Here is a 19,705-nt window from a genome sequence, read left to right on the forward strand (position 1 = left end):
GCGAGCATTCAATGGAATTTTCATCGCGAGCCTCAATATCAATATCCGCGAAATCAACATCTCGGGTGTTTCCTTCTCACACACCAGCCTGATTGGGTGTTATTAAGTGCGCTAACGCGATCGCAAAAGTGTACATGAATGCGCAAATAAGAGTCAAATACCGCGGTCGATTCACTGCATAAAAATGATTTGTTACCGGTACATAAATTGATTTCTTTCTCCAATTTATTTGCTCTGAAACTAGTTCTCAGTTGTCAATCTTGTCCTCTAGCGAAGCCAAGCTACGGAAAAACACAGTGTATCTACCTAAATTGGCTGAACGCACTACTTCTTGCATCTATCTGGCCGCAATGCTTTCTAAATTCTTATAATACTGCCGTCATTGCGACCAGCGATCAAATAAGCATCATTTAGAACTGAAATTTTATAGACGCTAAATTATTTCTCGACTTTCCCTCGACGCTAGGTAACATTTTGAGTAAACATTTAGATAATCAACGTTACTTGACTCACACACATTTCTGCGTTCTTTTTTTTTATATAACAGGAAATGAAAAAATTCACTCATTGTAAAGTAAAAATAAATAAATTATCATGCATTCTGTGTTTGAAATATTACAAGAGCACAGAAAAATAAAAATTCTCATGCCAAGAAAAGCGATTAATCAATTTTTCATTTTCTCCTTTTAGATAACGGTTATCTAAAGAATATTTCCTTGATCATGGTCTTAACATATTCTTTTTATTTATTTGAAACAAGTAATATTTATTTAAAATAAGTACACACAAAAAATATACTCTTCAATTTTTAAAAAATATGTATTTATTTATTTATAAGTTCGCAGACGCGTATCCGCAGATCTATTGTAAATTTATTAGCATAATTATCAAATGTATTAAAAAAATATATCTCTAAAAATTTACAATATTCTTTGACGGAATGTAATTTTCTAAAATATATATTCTAAAATTGGTTACAATTTAAAACAACTACATAGAAAGTATTTTTTGTCAAAGAAAACTGTTATTTATTAGAACAAAAGAAGTAAATTGAGTAATCGCTCTTCTTGGCAGTATTTTTTTACACGTGTGTATGAAATGAAATTTAAATTGAACTTTAGAAATCCAAAATACGGATTTTAATCGACCATTAGAAGCTGCAGTCGACTTCGCGGAAACGCTCACGGAACGTTCGTGGCAAATTCTTCGTACAGAGGGCCGAGACAATAGTGCTTGCGACATGTTATTAGCATTACATTCATAAAACGCGACACGTGCCTAATCTCCGGTTCACCTTCTTTCTCACGGAACAACGAATTAAGTTTTTCGCAGCCAATTGACGGGGTCGTCGCCCTCGTTTTTTATTTTCGCGGCTGTAACTTCTAACGTTGTCCCTATAGCCACCGATTAAATCCGATGCGTGCGGTGGAGACGAACTCCCGGTGATGATGACGTACCAATGGAACGTATCAGAAAGTTCCTCTTTCCGAACAGCAAGCACGAAGAGGTGCACGCTGCCATATCGGGAGAAAGCATTTTGTACATCGCACGCCGTGGCCGCGCGTATCGCGGCCCTCGCATCGCGAGAGTATGAGCTAATTCTTTGTAAATGAGGCCACGGTGTGTACGACCGGCTCTCGACGCTGCTGGGATAGTTCATTGACACTCGACAAAATCCAGAGATGCACCAGAGAACCGTCGTAAAAAAAAAAGAGATTATTTACGAGGTCGCACTAGGCTTACTTCTATATTTAAACGCGGCGACAATCGGCGAGAACATTCCACGGGAAACGTTCCTGTCTTTGCTATCTAGTGAAGTGCTATTAGGTAATGTATAGCCGCGGTTAAATGAGCCACTCGAGAGGAAAACGCGTTTCAAACAGTTTGTGACAAATTTTTCAGAGAAAGTGTACTAGAAAGTTTTTTATAAAATGTAAAGAATAAATTTTAGAATATATTTGACTGGTATAGACGAATTTCTCGATGTCACAGTCAAAATGTATCGCTAATTTTTGTATCTATTAGAAAGTTGGTTGTCATCATTTCTAAATTCCGTTTCTGTCAGATTAAGTGCAAAACATGTATATATTACAGTATTTGCTAATTATTTATCTATCCCAGCTTATTTTTACATATAATTTTTGTTGAAGTTGCAAGATTATTTTTTGAGTGGACCTTTCTTTCTTTTTAAGAAATATTTTATAATTTTTGTCTTTGAAGCAAGAAAGCAAGGGATATTTTTTTAAATGCTTTACATGCTTTTAGAACGTAAAAGAGAAAAGGTCTTTAACCGTTTTAAAAGTGAAAATTTGTATGTACATGCTTTTAATAGTATAACCTGTTGACTATAAAAAGCAGTAAAAACCCGTAATGAAATGAAGCGCAACGAGGAGAAGTAATTTTATATTTCTAAAGAGTAAACCAAATAGATCCAGTATATCTAAAAGTATCAAGGCAGTAATAAAAGCCAAAGTGATGCTATTAGCATATCACATGTTAAAATTTTGAAAAAAGGATATTTAAACTATAAACAAAGAGCTTTTTTTGTTGTAATGTTATAAGTGTTATTTACCTACGACATATGACGACTGTACACTAAAAAAAATGATCTTGCAACTGCAACAAAAATTATATGTGTGTCAAATTAGCCGAGATAGGTAAATAATTGGCAAATGCTGGGATATGTATATGTATTGCACCTAATCAATCTAGCTGATAAAAGTAGAATTTTCAAATTCTATACGTGACAACCAAAATTCTAGCAGGTACAAAAATTAAAGATACATTTTGATTGTGATATCAAGAAATCTGTTTATATCAGCAAAACATTTTTTGGGGTATATGTGTATATATATATATATATATATATATATATATATATATATAATACTTTCATTTTTATTTTAAATTTAAAGAAAAGTGATTTTTTTTCAAATTATCTAAATGCCAAAAAGTATGAATATTGTTCTTGGTTTTAACTTCCAAGTTGCGTTTATTAACAGGAGAATTTTTTGAAATGATAACAATAAATGTTTTAAATGCACTAATTAGAAAATAGTAATGCTATATGTAAAAAATGTCATCAATCAAATAGTTCGAAAACTTTTACATGAACTTTATCAATCATTATAATGTGAGTTATATATTTCTACTACATTTTTTAACTTTTATTTTTATTTATTGATTTAAATAAAAAAAACATGATTTGTTAGATTGAATTATTAAAAGGACTCTTGTTTAAAAGAAAGAATTTTAAATAAAAATATGAATATGTTCTAAATAGTTTTATCCAACAGCGATATTTTATTAAAATTTCCTAAATACGATAAAACAATATATAATTTTATTTTTCATTATCCTTATCTTATCTAAGAAACGTTTGTAATTTATACTTTTTTGTTTAGATAATTTTTAGTTACCTCTAAGCGCAACACTCACATATAATCAATGAACAAAGTCTGTAATCTGAATATACGTTCCATTGACATAAGGATAACTTGGATGTCTACGTGGATTCATCCTTTGTAATTTACTTTCACGTCCGTTTCCGGGTATCGAATTCTCATTATGTCAGCTACTCGATGTGGCCTGTTACCACATGTACGGCTCGAACTTCATCGGTAGGCTAATGTTTATGCTTGCTACACCGTATCGCGTTGTATATAATCCAGCTAGTCTTCGTAACTGTCCCGACGATGGAACTAATAATGCGTAATATTGATTATGACGCAACTGTGGCCCGATAGCGTCAACGTCTTGCGCCAAGTTTACCCGCGCACAGGTGGTAGGTCCTGTTATCCGCTAATAGAATATGATAAATCGACCCTGTCGATTAATCCCTCTCGTCCCCGTACAATTTTCGACACGTCATCGCCCAAGAGCCGGCACTCAATCGGAAACGATAATTTTCGTAATGGAATGCCGTACGATTAAGGCCTTCGTAGCTCAAGCCGATCCTCGCTCGTTTCGCTCCTGTAACGGAAATCTTTAAATGCGTCCTATTAGCCGCTCACATTTCGCTTCGTGCTCAGCGCGCGCCGGCAAAGTGCGGAAATCGTAAAATTCCCATAAATTTCGCCGTCGCAGGCGAACTTTTACGCGGGCGACCGCAGGCACGCAAGAGGACAATCTTTTTCCGAAGTCTCTAGTTGACATGGCGCGCGAAAGCCGTGAGCGACAGCCGGAAGCGAATGAATGTTAAAGGGAACACGTTTAACCCTGGTTATCATTGTGAGTCCAATGGATCCCATACACATCTACTTTAGTAATTTACTTCGACATTCTTGAAAATCAACAATTAAGAATTTTTTAACGGTTAAATTAATTGAATTTGGGCTTTGAAATAATGTTTGGCGCGTTCTTGAAACATTAAAGTTTATTCACAAGCTGTTTTGTTTCAATATCACTTGGGATTTCAATATCATTTAGGATGGTTTAGAAACTGCATTTGTTTAAAAACTGTGTCGAGTCCAATGGACGCAGAACGCTAACGCGATTGTACCATATGTGACTCAACTGAGGGTTACTCTTAGAAGAATAGACAAAATATTCCCAAGAACAAGGTCGTTCTTCAATCCAATGGATGGAGATCCAAGAGAGACCTACGGTCCATTTACTTTCCGCTTGAATCCGTCCCTGCGATCAAGCGACGGTCGGGCGCTTTGCGTACACCGAGTACACAGCGGAGACTTCGAATGGAATGCGACCGAGGCGGTATACGATTATGGCGAATTGCATAACTCCGCAGCCGGAGGAACGGACCGTCCTGCCGCCGATACGATGGTCGCGCAATGGCGCGTTGCCCCCTTATAAATTTATACGGTCTTCCGGCGAGATCGCCGATCGAGAGAGCGACGCGTCATTTATCGCGGCGCTCGTTACAAAAAGCCCGATGGCGTAATCGCACCTACACGTGCCCACGCAATCGCGATCGGCAAGGCCTCGTCGGGTTGCCGCCGATAAAATCCGCCTCGGTAGCTTCCAAGTCGGAAATCGGTGAAACCTTACTATTTTCCGCGCTACATTTATTATATAATACTGTATCAGTTATTACCATTACTTTTGACAGCTTCGAAAGAATTTTGAAACTTTGATGTTTCGAACTTTTGAATTTTGGATGTTAACTTCGAACTTCGATATCTTTTCTTAAGGGATTACAAGACCCTAGCGAACAAAAGAGTCAATCATCAGAAAAGGGTTAATATTATGTAAGACTTTTATTAAAAAGATGGATTAATAATGTATTTTTATTTTGAAATGTTTTTATTAAAAATGTAAAATTGAAATAAGCATGAAAGTAAATAAATAATAATAGCGTTCTAGATAGATACAGTTATGCAGATATATGCATATCTGCATGGTAATCACGATAGATTATGTGAAATTAAAAGTAAGCAATTTGTTTCTTTATACTTGTTATTTTCGAATCACACACAGGGAATTATTTTTAATATTATTTACCGCAAAATTTTTATGCGCGTATTTAAGTTTTAAAAATTGCGTTTTTCTAAAAAATCGGAAAAAGCCTCTGATGCCGAATATTATTTAAAATATTGCTTAAAATTTTTATTTCGATCGGATAAACCAGCTTTGAGCTACCGTATGGCTACCGTTTTAAAGAATAACGTTTTGAAAAAAAAATTTTTAAGATATTTAAAATTTAATACCTTTTTTTAATGCATCTCGCATTTTACTTTTTTGAAAAATAAATATACATATTTTTTGAAACACGTCATGCATCTATCTCTTTAAATAAAAGTTTTATACACTGAGAAAAAAATTTCTTTAAATACATTTAAGAAACTCGGTTTTCTTATTACAAAGAAATGATTTATTTCAGTTTAATAATGATACTATTGATGTCATTAAATCATTGCTTAGAGGAACAAAATCAAAAATGTACGAAATGATTTACTTAAAAAAATAAAATATTTATTTGCTAGCATACATTGTTTTGTTGCTGTAAAAAATATTTGTTTGTAATAAGAAACCGAGTTTCTTAAATGTATTTAAAGAAATTTTTTTCTCAGTGTACGATATTGGAGAAGATCGCTATTTTTGGTTTGCTAGGAGATCGTATCAACTCCCTATTCAGAATCACTAAAATACGGTGAACAGTCACCGGATGATCACAGTTATAGTATAGCAAATCAGTGAGTAATACGCAGATTCCAATTTAGAGAGTACGTCGAGACGAGACGGGACCGCGAGAGCGCGGCTTTCGGAGAAGTTAAGGAAGAAAGCGAGACGCGCGTCTCGGGAACTCCGGCACAGCGTAAAAATTATTTATGGCATTCCTCGCGTCGTTTATCGCGCGATAATGCCCATTCGAGTGCCCGTGTCCCCATTTTTGGCCCACCTTCGTCTAGGTATTTATGCGCGCCGGGCTGCTGCGGGCCGCACGCACGCGTCTCGCGCCACCGCCGTGTCACGCACACGCTGCGAGACACGAGAAATTTTATTGTGAGGTAAATCGCGGGGAATGCGGCCGCGCGACTCTCGATTCGGATATGCGCACGGGAACGTTGTTGTTTTCGCGAAAACAACAACGTAACGGGACGCGAATGGGAGAAGAAATCGCCAGGTTTAATCCTGCAGCTATACTGGCAGATTTATGTTAATTTTTTTTAAGCAATGGCCAAATTTCGTAATATAGAAAAGATGATCACATAAAACACGATCAGATATTATGCAAGATAGTCTCTTATCGTATCTACAAAAATATTTACACAGCATGAAGGAATCTGTCGCGAGAAGGATTTATGAAAATGACACCGCCAGTCATATTATTTTATTGTTTATTTTGTAACTAGATTACCTTTGGATTAAGTTTAATCTCTTTTATTTACTTTTCATCTTTTTCTAATTGGTAGAAAAAAGATAAAGTAAGCTAAATCTCAAGATTAAATCTACATTAGTAGAAATAGAACATAAATATGGTATATATACAGAAAGGACAGTTTCGCTGAAGTATCTATAAATTTAGCTGGATGCAGATCTAAAAATAATTCTGTTAGACATCAAAATAATTATAAAAAATGTTCAAGCATAATGAGCAATGCTGCAAAATAATTCGATTGAGCGGTCAAATTATTTTCTATATCCAACAAAATTTTTAGATACTTTAAGAAGACCGTTCTTTCTATTTGGGATCAAATAAAAAAATCACTGATCTCCAAAAATTAGTAGATTAAATACTGATTTTATTGATATTTATTAACTTTAACGTCTAGACTAATAATATTGAATCCACTAAATTGTGAAATTTGATCAATATCTACGTATCAAATTCTAATAAAACTTTCGGCTTGGAAATGATTCGTAAAGCTAAAATATAAATTTCATGTGTGACAGGGATATTCTAATCTGGAAGTACTTTAAATTTTATTAATATTGCAACACGTTGATATATATTTACACCTACTTGTGTCCTAATTTTGGTCCCACGATATTTTCGCGAGTCGACAGTGCTGAATGAATAATTACTGAATCTTAGAAAATATTGAAATTTAGAGAGATTTTCCAATTATTCACTGCAGGTAGGTATCTGCTCGATATTTTTGATCCGTGAAATTAATTAAATGCTAGTGAATGAATTGGAAGTTCCAGAATTGACGCACTATCATCAGAAGACAGACAACCATTAATCACAGATCATTCAGCCAATCGCGAAAATATTGATCCTCCTCACGGTACACGGTGTCAATCTCTTTTCATACGGTCGTCTGTCGGGGAATCACAGAACCGCTCCGGTAAAAGTGGAGCGACTCTTCTCGCGAAAAATCCAAATCTACGAATCGATTTATAATCCTTTATCTCCGAACGATGATACGTACGTCCTCATAATCCTCGCCTCGGCGTCGTCCACAAACAGTCTCGACGACTTCCGCGACCGCCGGGCATGTCTCCTTTCCTCGCACTCGACTGGTCGACTAGTCCTCGATGATATCGCCCTGAACGTGACTGCTCCCGACAGTTAGGTAATCGCAGGTCGAGCAGGCACTACGTAACGACCATGCACGCGGTATCACTCGCGGTCCCCTTCGGTCTACCGATTATTTCCGTACCGCGCATCGAAATCACCAGGCGAGCGCCTCGCTCCGTTTCGCGAGCTCCGCGCGCGCCCTCGACGCGGAGGACGGGGAGGGGAACGAGACGAGGAGAGAAGCGGTGCCGATCGGGTCCACCTGTTGTTCACCAACGATCGCCGCGATATCGATCGTCGTCGATCGCTCGTCTCGACGGAAACGCCTACGCGATCGGACACAGACTTCTCGAGATTGTATCCCGTCTCTTCTCGGGTACTCCTCCACGAGTACTACTCTCACGTACGATCACACGTACGACGGCCACTTTCGACCTTCCAGCGCGGACGTCTCGGGTGACACGGTTTCGGCTGTCCGCCACCTGGAATGAGGTCTCGGCACTAAGCGTGGCAGCCTCACGAGAGTCAGATCGGACCTGAATATCCGCCACCTGCCTCCGTCGGCGTTCCAGGAAGGTCTGAGGTGAGAGGAACGGCCATTTTGAGGCACCAACGATGGATCGGCTCAGGTGGCGCTACAGTTGGAGAACCGACCTGCGTCCTACCTGCGTTCTACCTGCGCTTTACCTGCGTAACGGTCACTCTCCCGTGTGCGCTCACCTGGCGAGGACCCGGGACCGTCGTCGCTTGCGATCGCGTGAAACTCCAGATGCAACTTTTCAAGATAACATTTTCTTCCCTCCCCTCTTTCTTTTTTTCTTTAACGAATAGAAATAAAAGCACTGTGCCATCAAAAACTTGCAGTCAGATCATTATCAGCTTATTATTAGCTCGTAAAATTTGTTAGTTACAATTCCCTGGAGAAATTCCGGAAGAATCATAGGTTCATGAGGCGTATACTTTTATTTTTTGAGGCCAGTTCCAAAAGCGATCGCGACCGCGATTAAAGAATCTTTTAATTATCAATAAAATATTTTTACAAAATATATAAAAAATATATATCATTCGCGGTTTCCGTGCAATTGATATTACGTCCTAGAATAACCGTATAAAATGTATTTGTGCCGCACGTTGGAGAGTTATCTCATAATTATGCCGCGACTGCAAGTATAATGACTTAATGTAGTGACTTAGCACGATGATCCGACAGATGTTGCAATAAATATATGGCTACGAAGACCGGTTATACATATAACATACATGACGCTGCTAACAGCAGAATTGAATAAAGCGAATCGGCGTGGCTACAACGGCGGATTGTGAATTCGTAAGAGTCACATTCGGGAATTAAGTGTCATGCATTAAAATGGATCTCTTGTAACACTCGTTTCCTCGCAGCGACCATTTCTAGAAGCAGAAAGTACAGGATATCGGCGCACGTAGAAACGCGTGTGCGCGCCCACACGCGCGACCGCGCGTGAATGTCGCGTGTACGTGGGGGAAGAGAGGAGAGCATAGAGAGAGAGAGAGAGAGAGAGAGAGAGAGAGAGAGAGAGAGAGAGAGAGAGAGAGAGAGAGAGAGAGAAGCAGTGATGCAATAGAGGCGAACGACAGATTACATATTGCCCAACCGTTACCAGAAGTTTATACGGCCTGTTATACTCTATTTAGTTCTAGCGTTCCAGCTGAGCTGAGCTCGTTTCCGTGTCCACATGCCGGCTAAGGCTAAAGGATAACGAGCAACTACGGCACGGAGCGGAGCAGAGTCAATTAAAGGCACACGTGGCGTAACAGAGATTCGATCGAAATTATATCGTGTCTTCTTATTAGAATGTAATAAGCAAATAATACTTTCGCGTGATGACCATATCAAATGTGAATGTTCACGGTGACAGCAGGGCGTGCCAACAAATTTACCATGTAAATTTACGGATTGGACATAAGTCAACTCTTGCGACTCCGGTCAACTTCGAGGCGATGTCGCGCCGGCATTCCGTTAATATATTCCCGCGCGATTTACATAATTGCAGATTTCTCGATGCTACACATCAGCGTGTTCCTTTTTTTATTTTTTCCTTTTTTTTTTAATTTCTAAAATGTTAATTTGGTCTCAATCATGAGAAAAGACTGAGACACTTCAGAAATTTAATTTGAATTTTAATAATTGAAACATTTAGAAAAGGAGCTGCAAAAGAAGGCGATCATTGTACTCTGAAGGGAGACAGATACAGCTATACACATAATAAGTTTCTTTTGTCTCCTCTCCCGACAAAATTAAATTTCCGAGAGATAATAATTTCATTTTTGAGAACTAATCTTTTTAGATTTCTGCGAAATTTTAATTTGGATTTTAATAACCAAGATATTGGAAATCAAGTGCTATATAAATATTTAAATATTTACTTGGTTAAAGAATTAAAGAAAAGAATTGTTTCTGGTCCAAAGCGAGATGAACATAGCTATAGACAAATTCCTTCTCCGATCTGTTGAATTTTTTTTCTAAGATATTTTGTTTTTAAAAATTAATGACTAAAATGTGTAATACTGGAAACCAAGAACTATAAACATTTAATATCGAAGATATGCTTATTTAAAAAGAAGACGGCAACAATTTTTAAATTTCCATAGAATTTTAATTCGGATTTTAATAACCGAGATATTAAAAATTAAGAAACGTTATAAGTGCTCATTTAAATATTGTCTAAAAGACTGAAGAATAAAGCGACTATTGTTTTTGTCCGAAGCAAGATAGACATAGCTATAGAACATAGATAAATTTTTCTTTCCTGGTCTTATATATTTTTTTTAATTCGTAAGATAACTTTATTTTTTAAAAATTACCTTAAGACTTTCCTAGATTTTTAATGACTAAAATATGAGAAACCAAAAAAGAGTTATAAACATTTCATATCAAATGTCTGCCCTTTAAAAAGAGGACGATCATTATTCTTGTCCGGGGCAAGATAGGAGGTATATATAGGTTTCTTCTTTTTTCTTGTGACAAAATCTTTAAAACTTTTGAGTTAATAATTATATTCTTAAAATTTTTTTTAATTTCTATAAAATTTTAATTTGGATTTTAATAACCGAGATATTAGAAATCAAGTAGCGCTATAAGTATTTCGCCCAAATTATTCACTTGTCTAAAGAATGAAAAAAAAAGAACGGCCATTGTTTTTGTCCGGAGCGAGACAGATGCAGCTATATGTTTCTTCTTTCCTGATAAAACCTCTCAAATTTTTAAAGTAATTTTTACTCCTAAAAATTAATCTTTAGACTGCCAAAGAATTTTGATTTTAACAATTGAGATATTTAAAATTATAAAAATCCAAATTTGCTTGTCTGAAAAGCTAAAGAAAAGAGTAACCATTGTTTTCAATTGTGCTCACGAAACAGACATGTAGTAGCTGTAGTTTCTTTTCTAACCGCTTTCGATACTAAGTCTAACGTCTAAGCTGCGCGCACACAGCGAGCATCGCGATATATTTACGCGAACGGGGAGATCACGGCAAGAACGGTGGCAGCGGTCCAGCAGACGTGGCGTTACGGAAATAGATTTCGGCGGCGATGCAACGGCCGCCCGCGGACGAGCAGCGCCGGTTCAAGCCAACACCGGAGACAGGGCCCAGTATCGTGCGGACCAGTTCCCGAGAAAAACCGGAAAGGTCAACCCCCGGCGAGGTGTCCCACATGAACGTGAGTGCCGATATTCGTTTTACCGAGTGCAACCCCCGGTGCATCTCCCGGATGCTGGACGGATACTTCCGTAATGATATTCCATATCACGTTGACTTAGTCTCTTCTTAAATTAAGAAAGGAAAAGGAAAACGTCGCTCGCGATGAAGGACAGGTTGACTTGTTTCCACATGCTTTGGATGATTAGGAAAATTAAAGAAATTTTATTTCATTGCGAAAGATATTAAACAAAACAAAAAAAAAAGAATTTTTGGACGCTGTTCATAGAAAAGCTGGCCAATTTTCTAAGATCTCAGTGCTCTGTCGATGTGATCCACGGAACGTCTGCGACGTGACGTGTCGGTCGTGCGATACGGATTGTCTAAATCGGAGCTCGCATGGTGCATCGACTCGAAGTGCGCACGGCGCGTGCATTTAACTTTGTTCCACGGACACAATAGCAGCATCAACGAGTGCGCATTTCCAATAGACGAGATTATTCAAATTTCGTATATCCGACAACGAACATTATTGAGGCAATTGCGTAGAAGATAGTTGTTTAAAAAAAAAAGCACGAATAACATTTTTATAAAGATATAAATAAAAATATCAAAGAAAATCTGCTCATCAAATTTAATTGCGATGTTATACAGTAAATATGCAACAAATTATGCGAATGTTTCTATATAGGCATAAAACAAAGAGATCGTTGAATTTTAGTGACTCCAATTTTTTAAACGTTAAATACGTTTTAATTTAGGAGAAACTGAAAGGTGAATTTGTTTCGTGTAATTATTTATTGCATTGTTTTTAAAATAGTCGCCTCGTAATTTGCCAGTTTCGTTCTACGGCGCGTTCGCCCAGGCCATCCACCCTATGCGGGTACCAGCGACTATCGGAATAACGTAACGAAAGATAAAGCCGGGCCCGTTTCTCACACCACCGCTGCGCGGGAAGTTAGGCTTGCGAATTAGCGCGTACGTGTTATCAGCAGCTTGTAACTCGTCGGCGCCACTGCGACAGTTACTTCCGGTTTGAGATCCCTCGGCGGATTGCGCTGCTCGCATGCTAACCATTGTCTAATTATTCCGTAACTATGCGATATCGCGCATCGCCGCCGGAAGTGTGACGAAAGCATAAACGGATAATCTTCAAATTGCACATCTGGTGGACTAGCGGCTAGACCGTTTAAACTCCAAACACGAATAAAATGCGAGACGTGTCTGAGCGTGAAAGAAGTTCGCCGACGGAAATTCTCTCGGATAAACTAGAAGTTGGATGATTTCCAGCTTGCACAGTCGTATGCAATCTCAACGGGAAATAATTCTGCGACGTACGCTCCATTTGCCTTCCTGTCTTCTATCCTATCTTGTCGCTTCGGAACAAAATAATAATCTGGATAAAGGGAGATAATTGCAAAGAAAAGGTTCAACGGTAAAAGAAACAGTGCGCATATTTCAATTTAATTTTGTTAGATAAATTTAATTTTTACTCTTTTCCGGTATTATGATAGCGCGAAATTTTAACGAGAAAATTACAAATTACAATCGGTACACCGTTTGTATACACTTCCAAGGATTTGTTGCGGATTTCCCTGCCGCAAAGTAGAAAACAAAAATAGAACAAATCTGTGCTACAACCAGAAGAACAGAAGAGTGAACGTTCTAAAGATACGAACGGCTCTAATTCAAGAAACCGATTCCCGTCTCGCATCTCTCGAGCGAAAGCTTTTCACGGCGCGGCTACGTTTATTTCTGTTGTAGGTACGTTTATTCTCGTTTTGGATAACGTCATGCGGATATTTGCAATTAATCGATTCAGTAAAAGGATATGCAATAAGATGAGCGAGCGAAGAACGAAACAAATAATAAGTAAATACAAACGCCGAATATTTCTGTAAACGATTGATTTAGTCGCCCACCTTTAATCAGTTACGTTTCTGAAAATGTGATCTAAAATATCCCGAGATCAAGATTACAAATTAATTACGTTCGATATTTCGCGTAGGGGGAGAGAGGACATCGCGTCGTCGATGTCACCCACGTCGTGAAAAAAAAGTGTCGCGCGCCACGCGGCTCGGCTTTATTTCTAGACGCGGAACACGCTTTTTCCCGGCCGCAAAAATAGACCCGGTCGGTTCAGCTTCCGGCGATGGACCATCGTTCTGACGTCATGCTTTCCCCGCGGCCGACGCGCCCACTTGTGCTGATTATGCGGCGACGACGCCGAGATTATTTAGGCTTTGGACGCGCGCGCGAGCCCAAGGTGCGATGACATCAATTCGCACTTGGCACTCTGCGATAGGAAACTGCCAGAGCTCTTCGAAATCATTTAGGCTTTTGATACTTTGGTTTAACGCGGTTTCCGCACTGTGTATAAATCATCGCTGCTAAATCTGTATTTTTGTAACAGCTATTATTTAATTATATATATAACATAAAATTATTATAAATAATAGATAAATTCTCATAAACAGAATTTCGTGCCGGAGATTGAAGTGCAACATTTTGAGAATTAAGCGTGATGCACTCAATGCCCTTTGAATGAAATATGTCGCTGTAATTCTGAAAGGGGAAATTAATAAAGCTCTGTTGTTATTGCTTAGAACCCGGGAGCTGAAAAATGGCGACCGATGGCCATATCGAATCCGTCCACCAAGTTGCGAATGGCGAGATCCATGCCTCACTGGGTCATGGTAGGTTCAGTTCTTTTTCAGTTACATTTTGTTTCGAACTTGTGCTTACAACTATCTCTCAATTTTGCGATCGTTGTAGAAAATAAAAAAGTTGCCGATACATTTACTGAAATCATTTATTTTATAATATATTTTTGACGAACATATAAATCTGTTTGCAATGATAGAAGTAAAAATTATACATTTCTTCAATCTGAAAAAGGCGCAGCAGCAGCAGCGGGAAGCAGAGCAGCAGCTTCTTCGACCCCCGACGCCCCCGAAAATCCCGCCACCGTCGCTCACCGGGGACTGTGGTGACCCCGACTACGAGATCATCGAGTTTCCGACCCGACCGCAAGCCCAGAAACCCTCGACCCCCCGATCGTGTGCCGGTAAGTGCGCCTTGTGCGGCACCGAGAACGTGTTCGCGCGATGCGACACGTGTAACGAGATCTACTGCGAGGCCTGCGACGACATGAACCACAAGCACCCGAAGCGGAGAGGCCACATCCGCAGAAGGATCCTGACTGACAACGCGATCAGAAACAGACCGCCGCTCCCGCCGAAGGGGGAGAACCTGTTGAATCCTCCGCCGGTCCCGCCGCCGCGAAGGAACCGCAAGTCCACCCAGGTAGGCTGCGTCCTGGCCTGAAGTCCTCGACTGCCTGTGAATCTTCTTTCAGGTCAATCGTCGACCGTACATAGGTCCTCGTTGTGCTTCAGCGTTTGCGCGTCCAAGGATCGCTTCGGGATCGTTCGGGCACGATGGAGATCAGGTTGCGCTGGTACCGCCAATGAGTTTTCGCGATCAAGTGTCCGTTTCTTGGCGACGGTCGCCAAGATTGTTGGATCAGTGACTAATGCCGGAGTAATCACGGGAGCTGTTTATCGCCAAATACGACCTCGTCTCCGTCGCGCCGGGGTGCTCACGAAGTCGGATCGCTGAAGTGATGATCCCTCTCTCGACGTTGTTGGTTGAAACGACGTAGCTTTTGTTCGAAACACGTCACACCGAGGCGTTCTCAGGCGTAACTGCTTTTGCGAGCTTTAAATGGTCGTTGATATTGTTCTACATTCAGAATTCTATTTCACGTACAGATCTTATTGTACATGTTGTCGTTGCTTTTTTAATACACCATGTTACCGCAAGACACTGATGCCGTATTCACTGAACCCGTTCTCTCTTCCAGTTCTCTCGCTGACGCCGGTAATGACGCGGAAAAGACGAACCGTAGACCGCATAGGCGCCCTCGTAATGCCGGGCATTTGTCGTATCCGTGTAATCCGATCGTTTCTACCGCGGATGATCTCCGTGGAGTGGTGAATATGGCAGGCTACGGTGAACACGGTGAACACGATCATTCTCGCATACGATCATAATCTTCCATTGGCATCGTACCACTCCCGTATTGAACGTACCGTTATGGGTACCACCATCGCATGACTTATTTTTACACGCGGTGTACCCCGCCTTCTTTTCAGCACAGACCAGGGGATTGTCCAGCCAACTGCTTAAACCTCATGTCACGCTCAAAGTGACACTTTTTTTTTCTTAATGACGTTATTTATAAAAGTTTTATTTTGAATATTCTCGACGCATTAGATGTCCAGAGATAAGTCAGCTTGCACATATTTTTATTTATTTGTTTTTTTTTTTTTTAGAAACCTGTTATTTTTAGAAGGGTGTGTTTCTAAAGGAGATCTTTGATATTCGCCTCACAATTATATTTAAACTTGGCGTTTTTTTCAATAACAATATCAACGAATTTTCACAAACGAACATCTACGATTTTCGACAACATACGCGACAACATTGCGAGTGTTGTTCCCTCCTTACGTCCACGATGTGTAATTAAGTTAAAGTTTCGCGCTTAGGCTAAATCGGCGCTAATCAAAGGATCCGCGCAATTCCCTTTGCTCGACAAGGTCGGGAGTTTGAGGCGCAATGTTTCTAATGCGAAACCATCGCTGGACTCGAGCACAAGAGTGTCGCAATCTACGAATACATTAAACACATCTTCCAACGATGGTTCAGGAGCAGGAACAGACAAAATGACTACACTACAGGTAAGAAGAATTATAATATCATGCAAAGTTATATTAACGCAGAACAAGTATATATACAACAATTATTTAAAAAAACATCTTGAAGATCATTAAATATGGAAATAAAAACGACATTTTCTTTTATTTTACATGGAGAAGATAAAATAATAATACTTATAAATTTAATTATTAAATATCAACATTTAACTTGCTTTAATTCACAAAAATAAATGATTGTCTTTATTTTTGATTATTTTAAATTCTTCATTTTTCTGTTAATCTGCTAATATTATCATTGATTTTTTATTTTTAACAACTTTTATTTTTATTTTAAAAACTAGAAAACTAGAATAAGAAATTATAAATTTTCAGGAGAGGTATAGAAAATATCAGGAAGTGATGCGAGCTCAAGACGCGAACAGGCGACGACACCCATCCGCTGATACGAGGGACACTTCGAGCGGAAGACAACTCAATGTAGGCAGTCCTAAACCGCCACTTCCACCTCCGCCGCCCCCTAGAACTATGATACAATCAGCCAGCGTTTGTGATTTGACCTCTGCTCATATGTGGAATTCAGGAATGCATCAGGTATTTTCAATGTTCAAACAAGTGTTGTTAAATCTGTTTTTATTAGCGATCATACTGTCATTAGTATACTTTTGCACTTTTAAAGTCGTTTCTGTATTTAAATAATTTTATATAAATAATAGTTTTCATTTCTGATTTATCTTTCGAACACTTAAAAAAATGACGATGTTGAACTGAAAATACATAGACCTGACCGCGCGCAGAAAAATCCGTGATGGATAAAATTGTTTCAGGCCCAGTCGATAGCACATCTCGGACCTGGCGGCATGCCGATGATGTGGTATCCGCCAGCTAACTCCTGGGACGTATCGATGGGAGGCTCTAACATTAGTCTACATCATCCAAACATGTGGGGATATCCCATGGGCTATCCGTCAGTGCAAATGCTACCTCCACATTATCCGGGATCTCTCTCTAGAGGACACAGTCCGGCCAGGAGCGTCAAGTCCAGTAGAAGATCAAGGGCGCCGTCTCCGTCTCCCAGTCTGAAATCCAAAAAATCTTACGCTTCGAGATCGCGATCGAGGAGATCACCCGGGTCACCGTCAGATGCTAGTTCCGAGAACTCCGATGAATCTGATGTGGACGACAGACTTTCTCGTGGATCCAGAAGTAGGCGCGGCAGCGTTCCCAAAAGCATACGACAGCGAAGTTATCATGACGACGAGACCAGAAGTCTCGCGTCTAGAGGTCGACGAGAGTAAGTAAAAAAACTGTATGACTAAAATAACATCTCTTGATAATTGAAAATTCTAAAGGATAAAGGATATTAATATTGTAAAAAGTATTATGTCACGGTATAATTTTTTTTTAAGAGATTTAAAAAAATTTCAAAAATAAATATTATATGTACAGATATAAAATTAAAAAAGAATTCTCTCTTTCTCTTTGTCCATTAATAGAACTTTTTGACAATTATATTTTGTAATTTTTATATTTTAAAACTTGACAATTAATATTAGCTTATGTTTTACCTTTAATAATTTTTTTTTTTAAGAATAGTTAATTTCTTTTTTCTCATAATTTTATAGAATTTTATGGAATAAATTAAATTTTGTTAATATTTATACACATATGTTTTTACTCGTGATCATGTTTACACTTTGATAATTAATTTTTCAGAAGATTAATGTCCGAAGAAAAAATAATAAATGCCGATGATCGATGGTCTGAAAGTCCGTCCAGTAAACAATACTCGACATCCTCGAGAAGCTATGATGAATTTCAAAAAAGCAATACTATCTCTTCTGGACGACGATACAATGACGATGATCACTCGGTTTCGAAAATAGATCCTCGGCTGGATCGCATTCAGAACGGGACTTATCGTCGAAGACGAAGTATCGACAATGAGTCCTCTGATCGAAAAGTTAACGCGCCGGGCCGAACACGAGTTACAAGCTCGTCTGATGATCATTTCGAGAGGGTGGAAAATGCTTTGAAGAGAGCGTCGTCTCTTCGAAGGGACATAATGCTGGATGACCTGGAACGATCCTCTATTCGTCGCGATTCTCGTAGATCATCCTTTGAGAGCGATGGTCAGATCAGGAAGACACCTTCCCGAGATGTGACCTCTCCAAAAAGAACACCCGGAGAAAGAACACGCCTTCTGGAGAGGCAGTCTTCTCAAGGTGGACATTCAGATAGGGATCGCGTGAACGTAGACGAGATCGAATCGCGTTCGTCAAGAAAAGATCAACAAGTGCGTGATGTCTCACGAGAACGCAATCTTGCGAGGAGAGAATCGCTCCAACGAAAGGATATTCTTGATGATCTAGACCGGACTTCCAACAAACGAAGTTCCGATAGATCTTCGTTCGAATCCGACAATCAAGGCATTAGAAAAACACCCTTCAAGGAAATAAAAAAACAGTTGGACAAGGATAATCGAAATCTGCCTGAAACGATAAGTAATGAAGTTATGGATCGTCAGCGATCGATCGAGAAGGACCGTCAGTCGAAGGATTCAGTACGAACTGCCGAGGCGCAACAAAAGAGACAGGACAGCGGACAAGAAGAGACGAAACAACAACAAGCGCAAACGTCTCAGTCTCAGAAAGAGTCAAGGGTAACAAAGAGAGACACTGTTGAAAGTGCGAGCACATCATCTAAGAAAATCACGTCCGACGAGGCGGTTGGCGTAATGGAAATTCCGAAAGAGGAATGGGCCTGCGAACATTGCACCTTCATCAACAAGATCAATGATCGCGTTTGCGTAGTTTGCTGCAAGACGAAGAGCAGCGCATTGCCACCGAGCACCTTGAATGACGACTCCGTGGCCGGCCCGATCGAACATCAGGCACCGAAAAACGAAGCGCCGAACAGCGTCGGCGATCCCAATCACGAGCCCGATAAGCGGATCAAGAAGATCTCCAACAGCGAAGAGAGCGGCGACAGCGGATCCGTCAAGAATAAAGGTAGACCGAAGCGCAAAATCAGCTTTTCCTTCGGTACCAAGTTATCCAAGTGACGTCACGCGCGACGCTTCCATCCTATGTGATGCCCACTCGCGATTATTCCCGTCCAGAAATGCGGATGACCCGATTTCTCTCTCTCTCTCTCTCCCTCTCTCCCCTCTCTCCCCTCTCTCCCCCCTCTCTCTCCTCTGTCTGTTTTTTTATTTTTATGTAAAACGGCAGTTACGAGCCGTACAACTGGTTGTTCTCCACCTTCGATGTATTCCCTTGGATGAATAATAAAGAGACATGGAAACTGTTTTTCGTACAACGTTACAACGGCACCAAATGCATAGTCGTATTTGAAATTCGGCCATCTTCTGTTCATGTCTGAGGCGT

General features: G+C 39.6%; 2 protein-coding genes across 10 annotated transcripts in view; one reads left to right on the forward strand and one right to left on the reverse strand.

The window, feature by feature from the left end:
- The window catches only part of LOC105839708 (hillarin), a 52,624-nt gene extending 43,456 nt beyond the window's left edge, over positions 1-9,168 (reverse strand). Inside the window, exon 1 of one of the 2 annotated variants that reach the window (XM_012686201.3) lies at positions 7,836-9,168. The gene's annotated coding sequence lies outside the window, so the exon portion shown is untranslated. The remainder of the gene's footprint in view (positions 1-7,835) is intronic. The other variant, XM_012686202.3, reaches the window with a different exon arrangement.
- Positions 1-19,705, forward strand: part of LOC105839701 (E3 ubiquitin-protein ligase lubel) — a 296,564-nt gene that overhangs the window by 260,479 nt on the left and 16,380 nt on the right. For 7 of the 8 annotated variants that reach the window (XR_001139322.3, XM_012686189.3, XM_012686188.3 and 4 more), the window contains exons 1-7: positions 11,339-11,620; positions 14,205-14,294; positions 14,497-14,904; positions 16,149-16,340; positions 16,692-16,910; positions 17,144-17,610; positions 18,033-19,327. Coding sequence is in view for 7 of the 8 variants with exons in the window: in XM_012686189.3 (XP_012541643.2) it covers positions 11,492-11,620; positions 14,205-14,294; positions 14,497-14,904; positions 16,149-16,340; positions 16,692-16,910; positions 17,144-17,610; positions 18,033-19,327 (2,800 nt within the window). In the remaining variant the exon portion in view is untranslated. Of the gene's footprint in view, positions 1-11,338; positions 11,621-14,204; positions 14,295-14,496; positions 14,905-16,148; positions 16,341-16,691; positions 16,911-17,143; positions 17,611-18,032; positions 19,328-19,705 lie in introns of those variants that run through there. The other variant, XM_036284750.1, reaches the window with a different exon arrangement.

The sequence above is a fragment of the Monomorium pharaonis genome, chromosome 3 (assembly GCF_013373865.1).
Source record: "Monomorium pharaonis isolate MP-MQ-018 chromosome 3, ASM1337386v2, whole genome shotgun sequence".
Lineage (NCBI taxonomy): Eukaryota > Metazoa > Arthropoda > Insecta > Hymenoptera > Formicidae > Monomorium > Monomorium pharaonis.